General features: G+C 56.6%; 2 protein-coding genes across 7 annotated transcripts in view; both read left to right on the top strand.

Moving 5' to 3' along the window:
* The window catches only part of LOC310885649 (uncharacterized protein C17orf113), a 55,710-nt gene extending 52,534 nt beyond the window's left edge, over nucleotides 1-3,176 (top strand). For all 6 annotated transcript variants that reach the window (XM_083809235.1, XM_083809236.1, XM_083809239.1 and 3 more), the window contains one exon: nucleotides 944-3,176. In XM_083809235.1, the coding sequence (XP_083665361.1) occupies nucleotides 944-2,476 (1,533 nt within the window). In that variant the 3' untranslated portion in view covers nucleotides 2,477-3,176. The remainder of the gene's footprint in view (nucleotides 1-943) is intronic.
* Nucleotides 1-20,885, top strand: part of ZNF385C (zinc finger protein 385C) — a 37,104-nt gene that overhangs the window by 13,128 nt on the left and 3,091 nt on the right. The window contains exons 2-7 of the mRNA XM_083809247.1: nucleotides 8,543-8,685; nucleotides 13,476-13,586; nucleotides 16,572-16,731; nucleotides 17,904-18,218; nucleotides 19,649-19,836; nucleotides 20,356-20,469. Of these exons, the coding sequence (XP_083665373.1) occupies nucleotides 8,543-8,685; nucleotides 13,476-13,586; nucleotides 16,572-16,731; nucleotides 17,904-18,218; nucleotides 19,649-19,836; nucleotides 20,356-20,469 (1,031 nt within the window). The remainder of the gene's footprint in view (nucleotides 1-8,542; nucleotides 8,686-13,475; nucleotides 13,587-16,571; nucleotides 16,732-17,903; nucleotides 18,219-19,648; nucleotides 19,837-20,355; nucleotides 20,470-20,885) is intronic.

Genomic DNA, 20,885 nt, shown 5'->3' with positions numbered 1-20,885 from the left:
GAGGATGCAGGGAGCTGGCTGCCTTCAGCCCACAGCAGATGACCTTAACTCGCTGCTTGGGATGCGGCCAGGGGAAACAGGAGGCAGCATATTAGAAAAGAGAAAGCAATTTCCAGCAGGGAGTTGACTTGTATATACAACTCGCACAGCATTATAAGGCCAAAATTGCTTTTGAGGTCTGCGGACACAACCATAATATAACCTGCTCTTGCAGCGTGATTCAGCGCTCGTGGCTGCTTTAAGTGCTATTGCTGTGCACTTGGATGGAACGGAGCAAAAAGCGAGCCACAGCAAGTTGTGAGCTGAATGGTGGGACACGGGAGCATTGCATGGCTTTAAATAAGGTTTGCAGAGATGCTTTCTGTGGCTCTTTCCATGAGAAAGCTGGGTTTGGTACTCCCGTGCCAAACAGCCGTGACTGATGGACTTGCTCCATGTTTTAAGCTACTATTTAGGGAAATATTTTCATCCAGAAACGGGTGCTAAAACATTCCAATTTCAAGCGTGTATCTGAAGTTGCAGTTCAAATGTGCCAATGTCTCATTGACTTTCTCTAGCTCCTAAAAAATACCTGAGGGACCGAAAGCAGAATTTGCTAACATCTTGAACTCAGGGTTTGAGAGCAATTTGTAGGCACTTGCATTTAAGATCCCCAGCTGTTGCACCTAAATCAGCAAGCAGCTTAAAACATGAGCAAAAGTGTCTTCGATTCCTCCGGGCGATGCTTTGCTTTGAAGGCGGGTGCCCAGTGGCCAGTGGGAGCCAAGCACGTGCTTAGGGGCTTCTCAGATTTGGGACCTCGCGCTGCTTTTGGGGAGACCTGAGCGTGGGTGCCTTGCAGCTTGTTTTGCTAGGGGTGCTGCACATCTCCCACGTGCTTTTAAAGTTCATTTGTATTTCTCTTTCCCTCCCCGCCTGCCCTGCGCATCCTTAACTGGCTCAGGCAGCGATCGCCAAGGTCCTGCACAACGAGGACAGGCACAGGATAAAAGCCTCGCCGTTTGTCGGGCTGGTGGTGGACGAGACGGTGGACTTGCTGGAGCACCGCAACCTCGCCATGTTCACCACCACCGTCTCCCCCTGCAACGGGCAGACCTCCACCACCTTCCTGGGGAGCTTCGAGCTGCCCGCCGGGGAGGCCTCCACGGTGGCGGGCAAGGTGGGCGAGGTGATGCGCTCCTTCGGCATCCCCACCATGAAGATCACCTGGCTCAGCGCCGACAGCGCCTCGCTGGTGGCTGAGCGGCTGAGCGGGGTGGGGACGGCGCTGAGCTCCCTCTGTCCACTGCTCACGGAGATGCACTGCCTGTCCCACGGGAGCTCCCTGCTGCCCACCCAGAGCATCGTCAGCATTGAATACCTCCAGAAGTACGAGACCACCGTGGACGCCGTCTACAGGCTCTACTCCAGCTTCAGGGGGGAAAGCAACAGCCTGCAGGAGCTGCGGAGTGTCCTGGACCTCTGCGAGATAGACCTCGGGAGCCCCAAGGCCATCCACTGGACTTCTATTTTCCCGGCTGTGGAAGCCATCGATTCCTCGTGGCCCACGTTGGTGCTGCTGCTGGAGAGCGAGGCAGAGCGGTCTCCTGTGGCCCTTGGCCTCTGCGAAGAGCTCAAGAAGTTCCAGTTCGTGGCCTTCACCAAGATCCTCCTGGATGTCCTCCCCATCTTCCAGAAACTCAGCCGCTTTTTCCAGATCGAGGACTTCGACCTCTCCATCCTGAAGCCCATCGTCTCCGCCACGGCCACCACCCTGCAGGCCCAGAAGAGCGCCAGCGGCCAGAACCTCCAAGAGTTCCTCAACGAGATGAACGAGCACCCGCGGGATGACCGGGAGGGCGAGAGACGTCTTTACTACAAGGGTGTGGAGCTGGCCAACTGCTCCAAGGTGCACCTGAAGCACTTCGAGCACCTGAAGGAGACCTACCTGGAGAGCGTGCGGGGCAATCTGCTGGACAGGTTCCCCAGCAGCGTCCTGGAGGCCGTCAGCTCCTTCTCGGCCATCTTCAACCCCAAGTGTTACCCCCAGTCTTTGGAGGACATTGGCAGCTATGGGGTCAGCGAGCTGAATTTCCTCCTGCAGGCCTACTCCCGGGTGGTGGTGAGCGAGAGGGCCCTGAGCGATTTCCCCCTCTTCAAGCGGATCGTCTTCAGCCTCAGCCAGCTGTCCTTCAAGGACCTCTGTGTCAAACTGGTTTACAGCAACTCCGAGATGCACGAGCTCTTCCCGGACTTCGCCATCCTCGCGGCCATCGCCTTGGCCTTGCCGTTGGGTTCGGTGCTGGCCGAGAAGATCAGTCGCGGCCGGGAGCTGCTGAAGCGCGGCCGGTCGCGCTGCGTGAAGGACGAGGGGCTGTCCGACCTCATGAAGATCGCCATCGATGGGCCAGCCGTCAACGAGTTTGACTTTGCGTTGGCCATCGAGTACTACGAGAGCATGCGGGAGTCTGGCTTCATCGTGGCGCAGGTGAAGTGAGGGGTGGCTGGCAAAGGCAGAGCCCTGCGGGCAGGAGCCAGGTCCTACGGCAGCCCCGAGCACCTCCTCCATGACTCCTTCCCCATCACCAGTCACCGCAATGACGATGGCTGTCTCCGCACTGGGAAGAAGGAATGGGATGCTCCACAAAGCCATGCCGGCCCCACTGCTGCCCTTCATCCCCCAAAGCAGACGTCTGAATTGGCCAGAATCTCAAATCCTGGAGGTGTTCCTCTTGGGTGTCACCTCAGATGAAATTCCACCTTGCGATGAGGCCTTTCCAGGGTGTTGGTTTTAATTTTTTTTTTTAGGGGAGATGAAAGCAAATCTTCTCCTGCGCTCAAATGTAACATTGCCTTTGCACAATATCTGGCAGCTTTTACTTAATATTCTGCAAAAATATCTGTTTTTTGTTATTTCGGAGCCTCGAGAATGAATGCAGAGAAGGCAGCGTATCTCTCTAGCTCTGTGGCAAACCCAGAAATGTCTGGTGGTGTCTTGTTGGTATTCCTTGCACACGGCACAAGGTATTTTTAGCAGTGGCATCGAGTCATGATCATTTCAGAAGCAAGCGATTTAAAGAACGGTATTGTAATCACTGAGGAAATAGTAACTTTTAAATGCATCATTGTGTATATATGTGTATGTATATATATAAATATATATATAAATATATATATATTAAAAAGATCTACCTTAACTTTCCTAGTGTTTAATGTACAAAGATATCTAAAAGGACTTTTTTTGCAATGACAGAATAAATTATAAGCAAGGGTCCAAGAAATAATAGTGAATTCCTTGTTTTTTCAAAAAGGCATCATGTCCTGAAGCTCCCTTTGCAGTCTGAGCATTCTGCAGCCTTGCAACCAAAGAAAGAGTCTTTTAACATCTATTTTGGGACAGACTTGGGTTCATTTAGCCTGGTTTCTTTCTTTTAACCCTTTCTTCACCTTGAAGTGAGCGAAGCCTTGGCAAACTCCACGGCCAACAGGTGGGACGGGCGCCTTTGTCACCAGGTTTAGTGCCCATGCATGAGCCTTGCAACCGAGTCCAAACGGAGCGTGTGCTGCATGGTGTGCCCTTGGGTGTTAGGTGGGATAATGTTGTGGTTTTTTAACTTGGAGGGATGTTTTCTTTAGTTCCGTAGGGGGGGATGAAAAGATCCTTCGTACTGATTTTAATTTGCAATAAAGTCAAAGCAGCAGCCCAAAGCATCACGTCAGCTTAACGCTCCAGCATGTGGGGAGCACCGTGTCTCTCTGCTGGATTCAGCTCAGCTCCGCTCCCAGGTAAGTTCGCACCATCCCCAGGATGCGCAGTCTGGCAGGATTTGACCCAAATGCCCACGGTGCTGGTGGTCCGAGTTCACCCCTTGCCTTTGCCTCGGGCTGGCGCTTGCGCTTGGGAACTGGTATCGGTGCCAGAGCAGGCAGCACAGAGCATCCCTACACCCAGAAGAAGGGGAGACACTTTTTGGGGGCTCTATGGGTGCTGAGCAGGGCAGGGAGGTTGCTATGCTCTGCCAAAACCAGTCCTGCTGTGGGGACAGCTCGTATCAAGGAGCAAAAACCCCGCACAGCAGGCACAGCATCGCTGTCTCCAGCATCTCGCATCTGCTGCTCTGAGGTCCAGGTCGGGTTCACTGCGTTCGGCTGCTCGGGGGGTCGGAGGCAGCGCAATCCTGATGTTCCTAAAACCAGGGCAGTCTGTCCCAAGTGGTGCTGGTGCTCCCGGGCTGTTTCGGGTGCTGCGGCCGTGGTACAGCGATATGACCCTCGTCTTGCTCCTTCTCCCCTCTCCACAGCCCTTGGCACCATGGAGTGCACATACGTGCATTTCCCAGCCAGCCTCCTGGAAACAGCCGGAGTGAATTCAGTCCACGCTTGGCCAGAGACAAAAGCTTTAAAGCCCTGGGTGAGGAATTTGAGACACCACCAAAATTTGCTGAGAACACCTACCGAACGAGAGGGAGCCAGGCTTTCCGTGTGAATAAACAGCTCCTGTCTCCATCTGTCTTGTGCAGACTCCGCGCCAGCTGCTCTCTGAAGGCAGCCCCGCGTTTGTTTGCGAGACGGGTCCTTGGCAGCTCCTCGTGACGGTATGAAAAAACCCGCAGCGGTGTCGCTGCCGCTCGCAGAGGCACGGCTCGGAGGTTCGTGCAGACGTAGCGTTGGAGCGCCGCAGTTGCTCTCAGCAGCCTGGCAGGGGGTCAGGGGGGAATCGACTGCAGAATTGCGCCCGCGCGGTGAACGGGGGCTGAGTGAGGTTGCAGGGGGAGGCTGCGGGCAGCGGTGGGCCCCGTTCCTGCGGGGGCTTGGTTAAACAAAGGTCTGAAAGGCGTCTTTAAATCCCAGGGGCTGCTCTGAGACTCGGCTGCCTCGTGGGGTAGGGGATGTGCTGAGCTTCAGAGCAGCCGGGAAGGTCCCTCGCAGAGCATCTGTGGGGTTTTGGGGTGGCTTCGGTTGCTCCTGGCTGAGCTCTGGAGAGGGAATGTGTGGTGCTGAAGCTGTGGCTCCATGTGGTGTGTGGTCAGACCTGGGATGCTCTTTTAGGAAAATCGGTGTCCTTGCTGCAGAGCCAGGGGTGGTAACGGGGCGCCCAGCGCTGCAGTGGGTCAGACAGGGGGGATGCCTCCATGGGCATCCAGGATCCACCACCGCAGCTTCAGCACAGTGGCACGCGGCGTTGGAGATCAGCTCGAGTGTCCTCGGCGTCACTAACCCCAAAATCTAACTGGGGAGTGGGGCAAAGCCATTTTGTGGTGTCTGTGCTGGAAATGCAGGGCTCCCTCACTGCCTTCCTTCCATCAGCGCTTTGAAAGCGCTCCCTGGAGCCCTCGAGCTCGTTGCTTTTTGGCAGCATCGAGAAGGAGCCAGCACAGCAGGGCTTGCTGCGGAGGTGGGGGCTCCTCTGCCAAACCTGGGGGGAGAGGAAAAACCATGACCACCCCATGCCCTGGCAGCAGCCCTGCAGCGAGGGGACCGATCCTGCTCCCGAGCTGCCGGTTGGGCATCCGGGGGTGCTGTTCCCTGCCTGTGGCCGTGCCTGTCCCCTCGGGTAAGGTCGTGTCATCCTAGACAGACCCAGGGGCCCTGCCACTCTCACCAAAGCAAATCCCCGTAATTGAGTGTCTAATTAATACCTAAAAATACAGCCCGCAGCTGCTGCCGGAATCTGCCCTGCAGCAAAGGTAAGGTGAGAGCCGTTGTGGCCCCATGACCTTGGGGAGGTGCCCCCAGCACCATGCAGCCCCCCGGCTGTGCACCCCAGCAGCAGCTCAGGATGGGACTGGGAGCTCGGGACGGGACTGGAGGCTCAGGATAGGACTGGGAGCTCGGGATGGGTCTTGGAGCTCAGGATGTGACCAGGAGCCCTTCTTGCACTGGGGCTGTGGCTGCGCTGCTTGCTGCCTGCTCCCTGCATCCAGTGCTCATGCTTTTGTGATCATCTGAGGTTTAGGCAAGCTGAAGCTGACGGTGACTTTGTCCCCATGCCGCGTGATTATTTTCCTTTTTTTTTTTCCCCTTTAGCCACGGGAGTGCGAGCAGCGCCAGCCACAGCACGTTCCCTTTCAGCTGAGTGGTGCTTTTCCTCCTCGTGCCTGCTACGGGCTCGTGGCCTCTCCTTGCACAGCCCCTGCACCTCGCTGGGGCTCTGCAGAAAGATGTGCCATGCTGATTAAGGCCTTTTCCTGCTCACTGGGGTCTTGCGAAGTCTTGTCAACCTAAATCTGGAAGGAAAGGTGGCTTTCCTACCTTCTACCACAGGGTCCCATCTCGGATGGGGTTTCTCTGAATATCCTGTGTCTTTTACCCCTGAACTTCTGACCCAGCCCTAAAATGATTAACCCACAAAACTGGGATCAAAGATGCCGAGGGCTGGCTTAGCATGTCCTTTCCGTAGTCTGTCCGTAGGCAGCACCCATGGGTGCTCCTGCCCCAGCACCCTCCCGGGCAGCAGCACCCGGGTGTTGCTCACAGAGCTCCAAACTCGTTCATTCGGTCACCTGCAATGGGGGCAGAGGCATCACTTGCCCTCTTGTTCCTCCCAATGTTGAATGTAATATATCTTGGGTTTTAAGGCCAGCACAATCAATGCAAAGTGCATGAACAAAAGGCAAGCGGAAACCTTTGCAATCCAGCCCCAAATGCCTTTGCTGCAACAGCTTTTCTCGGCACGGTCGGGGCTGCGTCTGCAGGCTGGAGGGGGGGTCCCCAGGGGCCAGGTCCCCGGGTGCAGGGTGCTGCCATCTCCGACGATTTGAGGCAGAAATACTGCTTCATGCCTCGGAAGGTTAATTATGCATCGTTCACCCATTTCTGCTTGCTCTTGCTGCCTCCCTCGTCGCTGTTGCTATTACTTTATTTATTTATTTTTGGAGCAGTTTCACAGATTTCCCTTCTGGGCGACTCTGGAATTAACTCGATCAATGCACGCCTGATGAAGCAAAATGTAATTTTTCCCCCGGAGTCAGGACTGGCTCAGGGACCGCTCCGGTGCAGATGAAGGAGCGGCCGTGCGCGCTCTCCCAGAAAGAGGTCGTTTTTGCCTGCAGGGCCAGCGCGGCGAGCTCCCCGTTCGGAAATTCAGAAAAATCTCCCGAACTTTGAATTTCAGATTTTTCTCTCGGCGCCAGCCTGGTTTTTGCCAGTGGGGAGTCGGGTTTAGGGCAGAAAGCAAAGCGCAGCGGGGGAGCAGCAACGACGCGCTGCGGGAGCGAGCTCCTCGTCCAGCCAAGTCCGCGTGGTAGAGGAGCCGGTGTGGGGGGATTTGGGGGTTTTGGAGGTTTTTTGGGGCTTGTGGGGTGGGTGACGGCTCCTCTCCCCTGCTGCTGCTGTGGTTTTTTCTCCTGATGGGTTTTCCGCTTTTCCTAACGCTGGAAGAGGGAGTGTGGGCTGAGGGCAGCGCTGCGACCCCAAGCATCTTCCAGCAGAGCAAAGTCCTGAAAACAAGGTGGAAAAGGACCAAGATAATAATAATAATAATAATAATAGTAATAATAGTAACAGTAATAATAATAATAATAATAATAATAATAATAATAATAATAATAATAATAATAATAATAGCCTTGTCCATGGTCCAGGCTGCTGAAAGGGGCTGAAGGAGGAGGGATGGAGTCGCGTGAGATGTGAATGGGATTTTTTGGCTCACAGCATATTGAAACCTTTAATATTTTATTTTCTTCATTTGTTGGCTTATTAACCCTTCTCCACTCTTTGATCCCAGGGCGCAGGCTCCCAGCCTGGCCCGTGCAGGATGGAGGGAGGTGTCTGGGGGGATGGATCAGGCCGCATGGAAAACCGCTGCCTTTGCACTAATGCCTGGGTTCCAGATCCCTTCTGTTTGCCGTTCCCTTGTCCCTACGGGTGTTTTCTTTTTAAACAGAACATTATTAATAACCGCAGGCTATTTTTACACCGCACGCTGGAGCTCACAATTGGTTTGCGGGGGAAGATGCAAGGCAGCCAGCAGAGCCTGGATGGGGAGTGGGCGGCTCTGTTGCCGGAGCCGCGGTTGGGGATTGCGGGTGGTTTCCACCCAAAATAGCGGCGGGGAGGCAGAGCTGGGGCGCCTGCAAGGCTTGGAGGGGCCCAAAATTCAACACCTGTGTGAAGCCGGGGCCGTGGCGTGCTGGGGGCTGCTCATCTCTCTGCCCCCTGCCCTCAGCTCAGTGTTTTGCTCAGGGGGGGCAGCTGTGGTTGGGATGCTCCCCGTGCCTCTCCATCGGCTGCTTTGGAGCCCCCCCCGTGGGATATCCCGCAGGAGAGGGGTGCTTTTTTTTTTTTTTAGGGGGGGGGGCGGATTTTTGCTGCTCTTCAGATGGTTCAGACTCCATCGCATGTAATGCTCCGATGTAGAATCACAGAATGGAAATGGCTGTGTCGGGCTTCGTGCGGGGGTGCTGGGGCTGAACGCAAAAACCAGAGGGATGCCCCGAACTCCCCCGTCTGGGACACGTCGCCAAAGGGTCAGAGCAGTGTCGGACCGTCCTGGTGGCCTTGTCCCCGTGCATGAGTGGGGTCCACCCGTGCTAACGCTGCTCTCTCCCCTCTGCCCGCCCAGGTCCCTCTGGACACAGCAGTCCCCTCCTAGCTTCGCTGCCTATTCCCGGCCGGCCCCTTCACCCCCCCTTGGACATCAAGCACTTCCTGACCTTCAGGCTCAACGGGACGTCCCCGCTCAACCTCTTCCCCAACTTCAACACGGTGAGTCCCCGTGGGCGGGTGGGCTGCGGCCGCCGGACCCCTTCCTCCCTCTGTCCCCCAGAAAAAAACCCTCTTCTCCATTCTTCTGCTCCTTGAACCCAGCCAGATAACTCCTGGCTTCATTACTGGGCTCTTCTTCACCTACACAAGGCGCCTGCTCTGCCCTTAGCTTGGAGCAAACGCGGTGCCAGCGTGGGGCGAAGGAAGGAACCCTCGAAGGCTGCCTCTCGCCCCAACCGTCGCCCTCGGGAAGCAAAATTAAAAAGGTGGTTTGTTGAAACCAAGATCAATGGGGTTTTGCTCCTGGAATCGATAGCGGTAAAGTCGCTCTGGAGAGCAGTTCATTAGTTTTAAAATAAATAAAGAGGGAAAAAAGGAGGAGAGAGGAGGTGCGGAGAGGCAGGCGCAGGGTGAGCCTGGTCTCTGCAGGACGCCTCCTACCGGCGGGGGCTTCGAGGTAGGGCTGAAGTGGGGCCAAACACTGGGGTTAGGTGGTTGAACATCACTTTGTAGAGCTCCTCCATCACACATCGCAGCACAAGGCCGTGTCCTGATGGTTAGCAGGATGTTAGCAGGGGTATCCATCCTGCCCAGCGCTGAGGGTGGGACGCCGCCCGCATCCGGGTCCCTGCATCTGGGACAGGCAGTCTGGTTGCTCCTGCCTTTGGTAAATGTCTGTTGTTTTTTTTTTTAATCATAAGCCTAAAAATGGGACTTTCCTGAACTCCCTCCCCACCTGCTGAAACAGGGACCTGATCCTCACCAGCCTTTTGTAAGTGGCTTTGAGATGAAACGTGCTCCGAAGGTGCAAATTATCACCGAGATCTTCAAAGTCGGCCCCAGAAATTAAGTACCGGATTCCTGTTGCTGTTGAATGGGATTCAGACATCTAACTCCTTTAAGCTCTTTTGAAATCCCGGCTTTAGCCTGTCTCTCCCCTGTGCTAACAAGCAGGAACACAGGAGAGGAGGATTTTTTTTTGATGCCATTAACGTTGCTGCTCTTTGTCTGTGTTCCTTTTTTTAGTCTCTGGAGTCAGTAGCTAACTCGAACCAGACACTGTTGTTTGTTCTGCTTGGCGCTCGCTTGCCCCTGCCTTGGCACGTGCTTTCTAGAGCTTCAAAAAAAAAAAAAAAATTGGAAAATGACTCCTGCACTCACGGGAGCCGCCCGGCTGTGCAGGGACAGGCTCGGCCGCTGCCCTGCCAGGCTCTGTGCTCTCTGATCCCTGCCAGCGCCCTGCATCCTCAGCGGGTTGCCCTGAGCTCATCCCGAGGCCGGTGCTTTTAGTCCTGCGAGGATGCTCTCGTGCTGGAGAGGTGATGGGGGCTAGGTGGGACAGGGGGCAGGAGCGAGGGGGTCATCGTATCGTGCTTCCCGAGTGAGCTGCCATAGATGAATTGTTATAAGAAGAAAGCAGAGGTTTGGCCTTTGCTTGCTGGTGATGCCGGGCAGGATCTGGCGTGGTTTTGTCCCCAGGCCGCCGGGTAACGCTCACCCCTTGCAGCAGCGCAGAGCACGAGCTGTTTGCCACTGCGCAGCTGAACGCTTTGCACTTTGGGCAGGTCACAATGCTCTCATGAACCCAGCAGATGTTTTACTCTGGAGCGAGCAAAACCTTTCCAAACTGAGCTCTCCTGCCACTTAAAGCAACAACAGCAGGGAAAAAAAAAAGTCCTAGCAATACAGTTACATGCTCAAAGGGCACTTTCTAGCTCTTGCGATGCTGCAAATCCCCAGGACCTAGCAGCGCCTCGCAAAACCACCCCAGAAGATGCAATGTGAACTGATGCTCCGTCCCGGTGCTGACCTCGGCGGCTGGCAGGAAGTTCGGCTCCGAGATCTCTATTTATATCGGTAGGAACATCCAGGGATAAATAAAGTAACGTGAGTCAATAAGAATCGGCGATAAAGCTGGGATCTTTATGCTCCAAGCGTGCCGTGCCCGAAAAACCCACCTCTGCTTTTGGATGAGCTGCCCCACAGCACTGGCAGCAGCTGGGTCCTGGGGTTCTTGGTTAAAGGTGCTGGAGACCGGGGGGAAAAGGCACGTCCGTGGGAGATGGTACGTAAAGCTGCAGCACCAGGGTCCCCAGGGAGGGCAAGCAGGGACTGCAATGGTTCTTTTTCCTATTGGAAAGAGCAGAGACTGCATATGGTAGAGAGAAGTTGACGTTGTGCTTGTATTTTCATTTGATGGGAAGAACGGGGGCTCTCGGGGGGCATTTGAGTGTCAGCCCCACTCAGCATCGTGCAAAAAAGCTCCGGTGCCCACGTCACGCTGCTCACACGGGTGGCAAGGTGCTGGCACGCGCCCAGGCTGCCCCAGTGGGACTTTACCCCACTTTTTTTGTGATGGCTTTTGGATTGCAGGGATGGCCAGAGAGCTGCGAAGGCAGCCGAAGTGGTTGTGGCTGGGTGCGTGGGGCTTCTGGGGCTGTTTGGGGCATGGAACTGGGTTTTGGGGTCACAGGGAGCTTGCATGCACAGCAAAGTGGTCAGTGGGGAGGAATTGCACCCAGGTAATGGCCAGCGTCGAGATGCTTGCTACAGAAAGAGAGGTGGCCAACCTCACCCTGCTCCCAAAGCCACCGCGTGCACGGTGGCTGTGCCCACCCACCCACCCTGCCACAGAGGGGACACGGAAGGGTGCCCAGGGGCCCCTTGGGCCACCCAGCAGACGTGGAGTGAATGCGAAACTGGCCGGGCTCCATTACAGCAAACATGAACTGAATAAAACTTGATTGGAGAGAGAAAACGTCCTCCAGTATTGATGCTAATGGGGTTCCTTTATCCAAAGCATCCAGAATGGAAAGTGAGGTTTCCCGAGAGGCTGCAATTTAGTGCTAATTAATAGACACGTAAGTGGCTAGCAAGTAGCATTGAGGACCCTTCGTTGTCAGACACCGAATTCTCCATCAAGCTCATCCCTGCACCTTGGAGCCTCCGTCCGTGCATCCTGGTGCCTGCTCCTCCCTTCCCTCCGCACCTTCCCCCTGCCACGGGGGCGGCGGACGGAGCAGGAGGGCTGCTGGGCTGCTCCATCGGAGGCCCTGGCGATTTAAACGAGCTCCTGGTCCCAGCGAGGAGCCGCCAGCCAAGAAGCAGTGGTTGAGGCTGCTGCAGAGCCGTTTTTCTTGCCTTTCCCTGGAAAAGGTGGGTGTTGCTCTTCCACGCGAGCGCCAGCCCCGCTCCTGCTTGTGCGCTGCGCAGCACGGGGACCGCGCGCTGCGACGTTTGCTGTCGGGGTGGAGCGGCGTCTTCACCATCCGCAGGTTCCTCCGGTTCTCCACCGAACCCCAAACGCCTCTTCATTTATATTCCAGAAGTGAGCAAAAATTTCATAGCAAGCAGGCACTTCATTAATCACCTGCCTTTACCATTCTGCTCACTCCTGGAATGGAATCTGGGGTCTTGATAATGGCTCTGTTGTCCAGGCATGTGCCTTGAAGACTGATGCACCTGTCTCAGCAACTAAATAGCTTTGCGGAGAAATACGATCGCCTAAAAACCCAAGGCTCTACTGACAGCAGGACCCAGATAAGATAATCTTCCTATGCCACAGGGTAGGGGAACAATACTTGCATTATAGATTATAGCCACGCTCAAACAAAGAGCTGATTCTTATTTCCCCCTCCCTTAATAAATGCATTTTGTTTAAAACAATTATGGCTTTTCCAACAAGTTTGCAGCCTCGGCGGAGGAATGACGCTGAGCATCGGGGAGGGACAGAAGCGCCAGGGGCTGTCATCAGCCTGCATGCTTCTGCCTCGCCGGCAGCCCCCATGCGCTGCCCCTGATGAATCGTCTCGTGGAAAGACACGGCTCGTTGCAGCTAATTGTGCTCCCTCTGTGCACAAGCCCTGTGAAATACCAGGGGCTGCGCAGGCAGCCAAGACGTGATGCAAAGTCGTCAGCCTTGGAAGTCAATTCCAGCAGGCGAAACGGGCGCCTTGGGGTGGTCGGGGCGCCGGGGGGAGCCCGGGGTGGCTTTGCGTGGCCACCGTGCCCTGTGACGTGCCTGGGGCTGCAGGCACCCTCGTCCCCCTGCCCTGGACACCTGTGTGGGGCCGTGTCCCACCACCCCACTGAGCCCAGGTGAAGCTGGCTGCAGGGCAAGAGCCAGGTGGAGAGGTGGGACCCCTGTCCCCTTGTCCCCTGTGTTGGCACCGCGGGAGCTCTGTGCCGTGGTGTCCCCGGGCGCCGCTTGCACCTTTGGCTTTGTACAGGAACGTTTCAGCTCCCTGGCAAAACGCACGTGGAGGATTTGGGGCTGTTGCTCATTTTACCCTCTTTTACCATGGTTTCTGCTCCTGCTAAGTCACTCGGAAACCTCCCAGGTCATTGGGATATCGAGGAGAGCAGCTGGGAGCTCAAACAGAAGCTGATAATTTGCCATCCACGACACTGGGGGCTGCTGTGGAGCAGGGGGGGAAGAGGGAGGGGGACATTGTGACAGCAGGGCTTGGTGGTGCCATTCCCCCTCCCCTCCACGTCCCCATCACTGCCTGGAGGAGAGAGGCGGTGGGGACGGGGGCCGTTCCCCTCTGCCAGATGACAGCAGGGATTTGGTGGTTTTTGAAGGATGGCTTAAAAAATAAAAAGGAATTGATGGAGAGCACCCCACGGAGAGGTTTTATATAACGTAATATATATAAGGAGAGGTCACGGAGAGGTCTGGGAGACCCCAGGCTTGTTCCTGGAAGCCAGGAGCAAACACTGGGCACCACGGGATGCGTGCTGCGGATCCCGGTGCCACCCAGCCACCCTGTGCCTTCCTCCCCTTCCAGATGGACCCCGTGCAGAAGGCGGTGATCAGCCACACCTTCGGCGTGCCCACCCCGCTCAAGAAGAAGCAGTTCATCTCCTGCAACATCTGCCACCTGCGGTTCAACTCGGCGGTAAGCCGGCAAGGGGCTGGCCCCGAGCGTGGGGCTGGGTGGGCGAGCGGGGCCGGTGCCAGCACCCTGCAATGCACCCCGGGGCCGAGCAGGAGCGAGGTGCACCCCATGGAGGTGCTGCTCACATCCTCCTCCCTCGCCTGCAGCCTCCCTGTCGGTGCTTGCATGGAGAGCCCCGGACGCCTCGGCAGGGACAGCCCTGCCTCAACTCGCTGCTCTGCAACCCCACTGCTTCCCCTGGCTTGGGGCAGCAAGGGCAAAACTGCCTTTGCTCTCATCCCACAGCCCCACTGGGATGCAGAGCGGGCTGGCGGAGGTGCCCCTTGCCCACGCACCCCAAGACAAGGGCACCACGTGGCGCAGCCCCTCGCTGCTCCTCTCCCTCGCTCTCCGCTCGCCCTGGCTGACGCTTCCACCGGCAGGGTGGCGGAAGATGCTTCCTCCTTGCTCGTGGGCCTGAACGCTCCCAGGGCTGCTGTGCCCTCTATTCACCACGGCGGCTCTTTTGTCTTTCCGCTCCTCATCGTTTTGTTCAGGTCTGTTCCCTGCTGCCTTGGCCTTGGCGGTTGTGCTTAAGCTGCTTTATCAGCCCGTGCAGTTCATATCTGCTCCTTGGGAACCGAATATAATCTTCCCTGCGTTGGCTTCCCAGAGCTCTGATGCGGCAGGTGGTTTTTTCTCTCTCCCCCCCCCCAGCCTTTTATTCTAAGTAAATCAACCACCTTGAAGGAGGGAGGCAGGAAACATTCATTGATCCCTGCAGTAATGAATTGCACACAGCTGATCTTTTGTGGGGAAAACTGATTAAACAGTTGGAAAGGGAATTCTCATTCAAATGCAACCCAGCACCCGGCAGGAGAGGTCTGCAGGCAGCTGGGCCGGGAGCGCAGCGTGGGGGGGCCCCTTCCCCACACCCCCAGCAGCTCAGAGCCCCTCGCTGGGCTGCGCCCCTAACCCCACGGGGCTGCGGTGGTCGCCCTGGCCAAGGGAATGGCCAAGGGAATTTCCTGCTGGAATTACAGCTTAACCACCTGCAGCTGGGTTCCCCCTTCCTGGGGAGGATGGGAGGGGAAACCACAATAAAACCCCAAGACGGGGGCTGCCTTCCAGCATTTTGCCTCTTGCTGCAGCTCTGGGGAAGGAGCCTTGCCCTGTGTTAAGAGAGAGCTTTGGGTATTGAGGTCTGTGTTGTCTGGGCCGAGCCTGGACTTGCACAGCCGGTGACTGCAGAGCTGGGGGTGGCACCAGGCTCTGCTCTGCCCCCCTGCCTTGGAAGAGACCCCAGGGGGCTCCCCGTGAGCAAGGGGACGTTTTGCATGGATGTGCAGCGGGGAACTGCTTCTGGAAGGTCGGTGTCGGTGAGCTGATGCGCTCCTCCGCGCCGTGGCGCGCAGGGCAGAGGGGGAGGCAGCAGCAGCAGCACGGGGTTATTTATAGAGCTGCCAGCCTGGGAGCATCACCCTGTGCTTGGCCGTGCCTTCCCGGAGCAGCGACGTGGTGCTGAGCCCCCCCTTGCTCATCTGCTTGAGCACCAAGGCTCCTGGGGCTGCTCTCGCTGCACCCACCGGGGAGCACCAGGCTGGCTCTGCAGTGCTGCTGTGCCTGAAGGGATGTGGTCGCAGCCTGGCCGTGCTGTATTAGCAGAGCCCTGCTGGAGATCCAGCTCTTCTAGCCAAAGTCAGCTCTTCCAGGCTTAATTATTTTTGCACAGCAACCAAGCAGCTCCGGGAAAAGCAGCAAAAGGGAAAAGCGGTGCTTTCCAAGCCGTACCCTGGCTGGGAGCATGGTGCGGGGAGGGTTGGTGCTCCTGGGCCCCCACGTGCCGCCACCTCCCTTCCAACCTACCCTTGTGGCTGCATCCAGATCTCAGCCTTTGATCCCTGAGCCTCGGCTGCTTTGCTCTTTCCCACCACGCGCTGCCGCTGCCCCCGTCCCTGCCCGTGTCCCCCTGAGGTCACGTCTGCAGGAGCCCCCGTACGGGTGTAAATCATCGCACGCTGCTCCTGTGCAAAGCGGCGGCGATGCTCCGTGACCTACTTAGGCTGACGCTCAGCCCTGTCCAAGCCCCCGTTATCTGATGGGAGTTGATTGTGTTTGCTAATGAGGCTCCGCTCAGCCTCGTGCGCTCCGATGGGCCTTTTTCTTTCCCACGTACCCGGCCGGCGCTGTGCTGTTCCCAGCCCTTAGGAAGCTGCAAGGGGGGGGACAGAAAGTGATGTTGCTTCTTCCCCAGCACTGGGAGCCTCAACTGGCCCCTGAAAATGCCGTGCAAATTAATCCGTGCTGCTCGGCAATACAGTGTCTTAATTCATATTGGATTTAGCCTCCATAAATTGCTAAACTGGGCTTGTTTTTGGTGACAATGCTGCATTGTCCCTGACTGCTAAGTACACAAACGTTCGGGTTATTTTCTTTTGTGGATGTTTTTATCAGTTCCGTGCAGGCATGAACCCATCAATGTGCACTTCATTATTCAACGTTCTCTGGAAGAAAGGAGCCTGAGAATGTAAATTGCATGTTAGACACCCATTAGGTTACAATGGGAGACGTGTCCTCCCCACCAATGTATTTTTTAATTTTATTTTTACAGCCAGCGATTCATTGTATGTTTCTGAAGTCGTGATTTTTTTTTTCTTCCTGAAGGCTCCTTTTAGAAGTGCCTTGATGCATTTAATCAGAGCAGGGTCCTTATCTCAGCCTTGCAATGCTGCGATGTCTTAGCAAAGTGATACCTCGGCCTGAATGTATTTGCGTGTGAGGCGATCAGGTGAGAGGAGAAAAGCGGCTTTGTGCTGCACCCAGCCAAAAATACCACCTCCGAGGCGGCCCCGATCCCGGGGGATGGATGTCAGCGGGGTAGATGGCCGCACACCTCTGCGGGGTGCTGGAAAGCTGCCCGAGCAGCCCGGGGCTGACCCCGTTAACCCGTCCGTCCGTCTGTCCATCCTCAGCACCGACATTGTCCCTTTTTCTCCCCCCCTGCAGAACCAGGCAGAAGCCCACTACAAAGGCCACAAGCACGCCCGGAGGCTGAAAGCCATCGAGGCCATGAAGAGCAAGCAGAAGGCAGCGGGGGCCAGCAGCCGGGACGGCGCGGCCGACTTCGCCCCCAGCCTGGAGGGCTCTGGGGACCCCGGCGGCGCAGGTACGGGGGGTGGGGGTTCCTGGGGGGGTCCTGCAGCGGTGACCCCTGGGGCTGCTGCGGTGATCTGGCTGGTTCTGGGTGGTGTGGCAGGGTTTGGGCGAACCATGCTGGTGCGGCCGCAGCACGGTGAGGATCTGGGTTAAAACCCGAACCGCTGCCAGCTGTGGGCACAGCCTTGTGCCCGAGCATCCCTCAGGGGTCAGCTGCTTGGGTTGGATTAGGATGGTGGCATTGGTGACTTGCAGCTTTACACCACAAGAATTAGTAAATGAGCTCTTGTGGTATGCCAGCATCTCTGCTGTGACAAGCTGGGAGCAGCATCGCTCGTGTTTTTTTGCACCGAAGAGGTGCAAAAGAAGCCCGAGTCCCATTTTGTGAGTATTTGAGCCTATTTGGTGGCCCAGCTGTGGCGGTGAGGAGTGGAAGGAGGGATGAGGATGTGTGGGTCTGCTTCAACCTTGGGATCGCATCCTGACCATGGAGAGAGGGGGACGAAGCTGGTGTGTCCAAGCCTTGCTCAGTGACATGCAGCTGAAGCACGGGGCTGGGATTTCCTTGAGTTTTTCTGTGCTTAAACATTGCTTGGTCCTGGGAGTTGGGATGGGGGCACTCAAGGCAGGGGCTGCTCCCAATTATGTTTGTCTGCAGCATCTGACATGGCGGGGAGCACCCCAAAATGCCCCCTTGGGGAAGTACCCCAAAAAGCCCCTGGGGCAGGAGCGGGCTTTGCCGTGTCCGTACAGCACCCAGCCCAGGGTTGTAGTGCCCCAGCCTGAGGCTGCTTGGAAAGGAGCAGTGATTTGGTGTCTCTGGGCAATGTTTAGAAATAGAGATAATGGCTGTAGGAAACAAGCATTCCCTGCCCTTGCTGGAGCGTGGTGTCTGATATGGGTTCACACATCCCCGGCGGGAGCGAGCACCCTCCAGAGCCACGGGCTCCTTGGGGCTTCTGTGCTGAGCACACTGCAGTGAGTCCTGGATAAAAGCTGTAGTGGGAGAGAGGTCTGGGTTAGAGCCACCCACAGCAGGAATAAAAAGAGAGCAGGCAGTGCCTGAGACAGTCTTGGGCTTGGGTGTTGCTCTCTGAAATCCAGAAAACCCATCCAAGAAAAGAGAACTTTCCCCTTCTGACCTTCTTCTCCCTTTCCCTTTCCCCTTTTCCCTCCTGCCAGCCCAAAGCAACGGCCCGAAGGAGCCGGACGGCGAGTGCAGCAGCCTGGCGCTGCCGCCCAGCTCGGAGGAGGCTCCGGCGGAGCTGTCGGGCAGCGCCGCGCCGCTGGGCTCCCCGCCGGCCTCCGAGCTGTCCGAGGGCGCCTCGGATGCCACCAGCGTCACCTCCCCGGCCATGCAGGCGGCCGAGTCGGGTGGCAGCATCGGCTCGGCCCCTGAGAGCGAGAAGGAGGGGAAGAAGAGCAAGCAGCACCTGTACTGCCCCACCTGCAAGGTGACCGTCAACTCCCTGTCCCAGCTGGAGGCTCACAACACCGGTAAGGGCATCTCCTGTGCCAGGGGTGGGCTCTGCGCGTTTCCCTCCGTGTTCCTGCAGTGAAACGGAGCCGCCCAGGCTTGCAGGGAACCCGTGTGAGTTAATGAACAGTGCTTTAATTAAAAAGGGTTAATTAAGGTGGCCTGCAAAGATAAGTGGTCATGTTTTACTTATGCTGCGGCTTATGGGGTGAATTCTAGCAAGGTCAAATGCTCCCTTATTGTTCGTGTCTCTAATTAAGAGATGTTTTCAGATGTATTTAATCAAGTGATTGGGGGCTGCTTTGTATTCTGTTGCAGCTCGGGGCTCTCAGCTGATACCAACCCGGAGCTGCCTCTTGCAGGCCCAGGAAAATCCCCCCCCAAAGCAGCCTGGTGCTGGGGCTCCTGCTCCTTTTGAGAAGCACCTGGGGGAATTGAGTGAGCTCCATGGGCCAGAGCCCCGCAGCGATGGCTCACTCCAGTTTTCCCCCCCCTGGTGCTCCCTGCCTGGCTGGGGGGGCTGGAGCTGGGTGGCAGCTGTGGTCTGGGTGACTCCCAGTGGCGCCCATGGTCTTTGCAGTGCCAGCTCCCAGCCTCTTGTAGGTGATGCTAAAATCAACCAGCCCCGCACCCTGGTTTTCAAAGAAAGCCCCCACCACCACCATGGCACAGTGGGAGCTGGAAACCAGCACCCCCAGCCCCAAGGGGGTGGGCTCGGGACACGGCGTAGCTGCAAACGTGTCCTTTTGCTTCTGTCAGCTCTGGTTACAAGCACGGGAGCTGATTTGGGGGAAAAAGAACAAACAAACAAACAGCATGTTCACAGGCTGGTGCTCCTCTGCGGCTGTCGCACAGGCGCTGAGCGCAGGCTCCTTGCTTAAAGCCTTAAAAAAATAGAATGAATTAGCAGGGGCTTAAATTACTTGCCCACCCCCGTCCTCCCCAGCCCCTTGCCGGCAAGGGGAGGGACAGAGCACCCTGTTCCCAGGTGTGTGGGATTTGGGGTTCCTCCTTCCCTGCCTCTCATAACCCTGCTGAGCTATTCCTGGCTCGGCAGCCGGCTCTGCTCTGACCTTGGGCATAGCTCAGATGCTGCGGCACGGAGGGCGACGCGTGCCCGGCTCTGCAGACTGTGCTAATGCCCAGGACAGGGCGACGAGCTCCAGATCACGCTTAAAATAGCAATTTCTCCGAAGGTCTGACACGTGGAAGGAAGGAGGGGGGGTGTCACTGGGAAAGCAGAATGTTTTTGGTCTGCCTGCGAAGCGCAGCTGGCCGCGAGAGCTTGGAAGGGTTTGGGAACGGGCTGCTGCATCCCCACGGGAACCTGGGCTCCTGGGGCAGAGCCAGGACTGGGGTCCTGAGGGAGCTGCCGGGTGCTGCTGTGGATGATTTGGGTTTATTCATAAAGGTGATGCTTGCTGAGCGTCCCTGTCCCTCTGCCACCCAGGCGCCAAGCACAAGTCGATGCTGGAAGGTCACAGCGCCCAGATGCGGCGAGGCCGAGGCAAGCTCCTGTCCCGGGCAGGGCACAAATCCAAGAGGATCGGCAACAAGGGCAGCATCAACATCCAGAACAAGGCGTTTCACTGCCAAGTGTGCGAGATCTACGTGAACTCAGAGACCCAGCTCAAACAGGTGAGAACGCCAAGCCTCATGCGTGTCTTTACCCTGGGAGATGCACGGACCTGGGTCGTGGGCGTGCAAAGACCTCTGTGAAAGCACCTGGGTCGTGGGTGTGCATCCCCTCTCAAAACCTGATGGCCTTGGGAGAGGAGGCTCTCTGGAGGCCTGGATTTATAGGATGCATCCCATTTAAATCCTTCCCCTGCATTAGGGGGATCTGTGCATGTTTGTCCTGGCCACATTTGATTTTTTTTTTTTCCTTCTGTGGGGAGAAAACAGGCTTTGGGTTTTGGGGGGAGAGAGGGAGGAGATCTGACCCAGCTCTGAGAGGGTCCCTCCGGAGCAGCTGGTGCGTCCCAGCCCAAAAGCTGTGGGATAAATGGGCAGCCTGGAGGTGGCACCTTCCTGCAGGGCACCTGGGGGGGGTCAGGCTCTCGCGCAGCTGCTTGTCCCCATCAGCAGCAAGACTGCGGCTTCCCAGCCACGGTCCCCGGGTCGGTGCCCATCACTCGGGCTCTTTTCCTCTTCCAGCACATGAGCAGCCGGAGGCACAAAGACAGGCTGGCTGGGAAGCCGCCCAAGCCCAAGTACAGCCCCTATAACAAGCTGCAGAAGAACGCTGCCCTCGCAGTGAGTATTCTCAAGGTACCTGTCTCCCAGCAAATTACCCATCCAGTTACCGGGAACATCCTCTGCTGTGGTAACCATCTCTTGCAATAAGACATATCTGCTTTTATTTATGTATTTATTTATTTATTTTTAAAGCCCCGTCCCCTTGAATCCCTTCAGGGATGGAGAGGGGTAGAGGTGAGAGGAGTTTCTGGATTTTTGTGAAGGAAAACACAGGGAGAACTTGTCGGCTCCCTGGCAAAGGCATTCGAAACAGTTGGAGCATTTGGGGCTCTTCCACCTGTTTCACAGCTTCTGGAGGGGACAGTTGTGGGGTTTGGATGCTTGGGGTTGGCAGGGGTGGTGTGGTTCAGCTAAACCGAGCCCAAAAGCTCGTTTGCAGAGACATGAGCCTCCTGGTCTAGCTCGGTGGGGAGTTGGCAGCCCAAAAC

The sequence above is a fragment of the Anser anser genome (genome assembly GCF_964211835.1).
Source record: "Anser anser genome assembly, chromosome: 23".
NCBI lineage: Eukaryota > Metazoa > Chordata > Aves > Anseriformes > Anatidae > Anser > Anser anser.
Note: the sequence above shows the minus strand (reverse complement) of the source record. Positions and strands in the feature narration are given on the sequence as shown.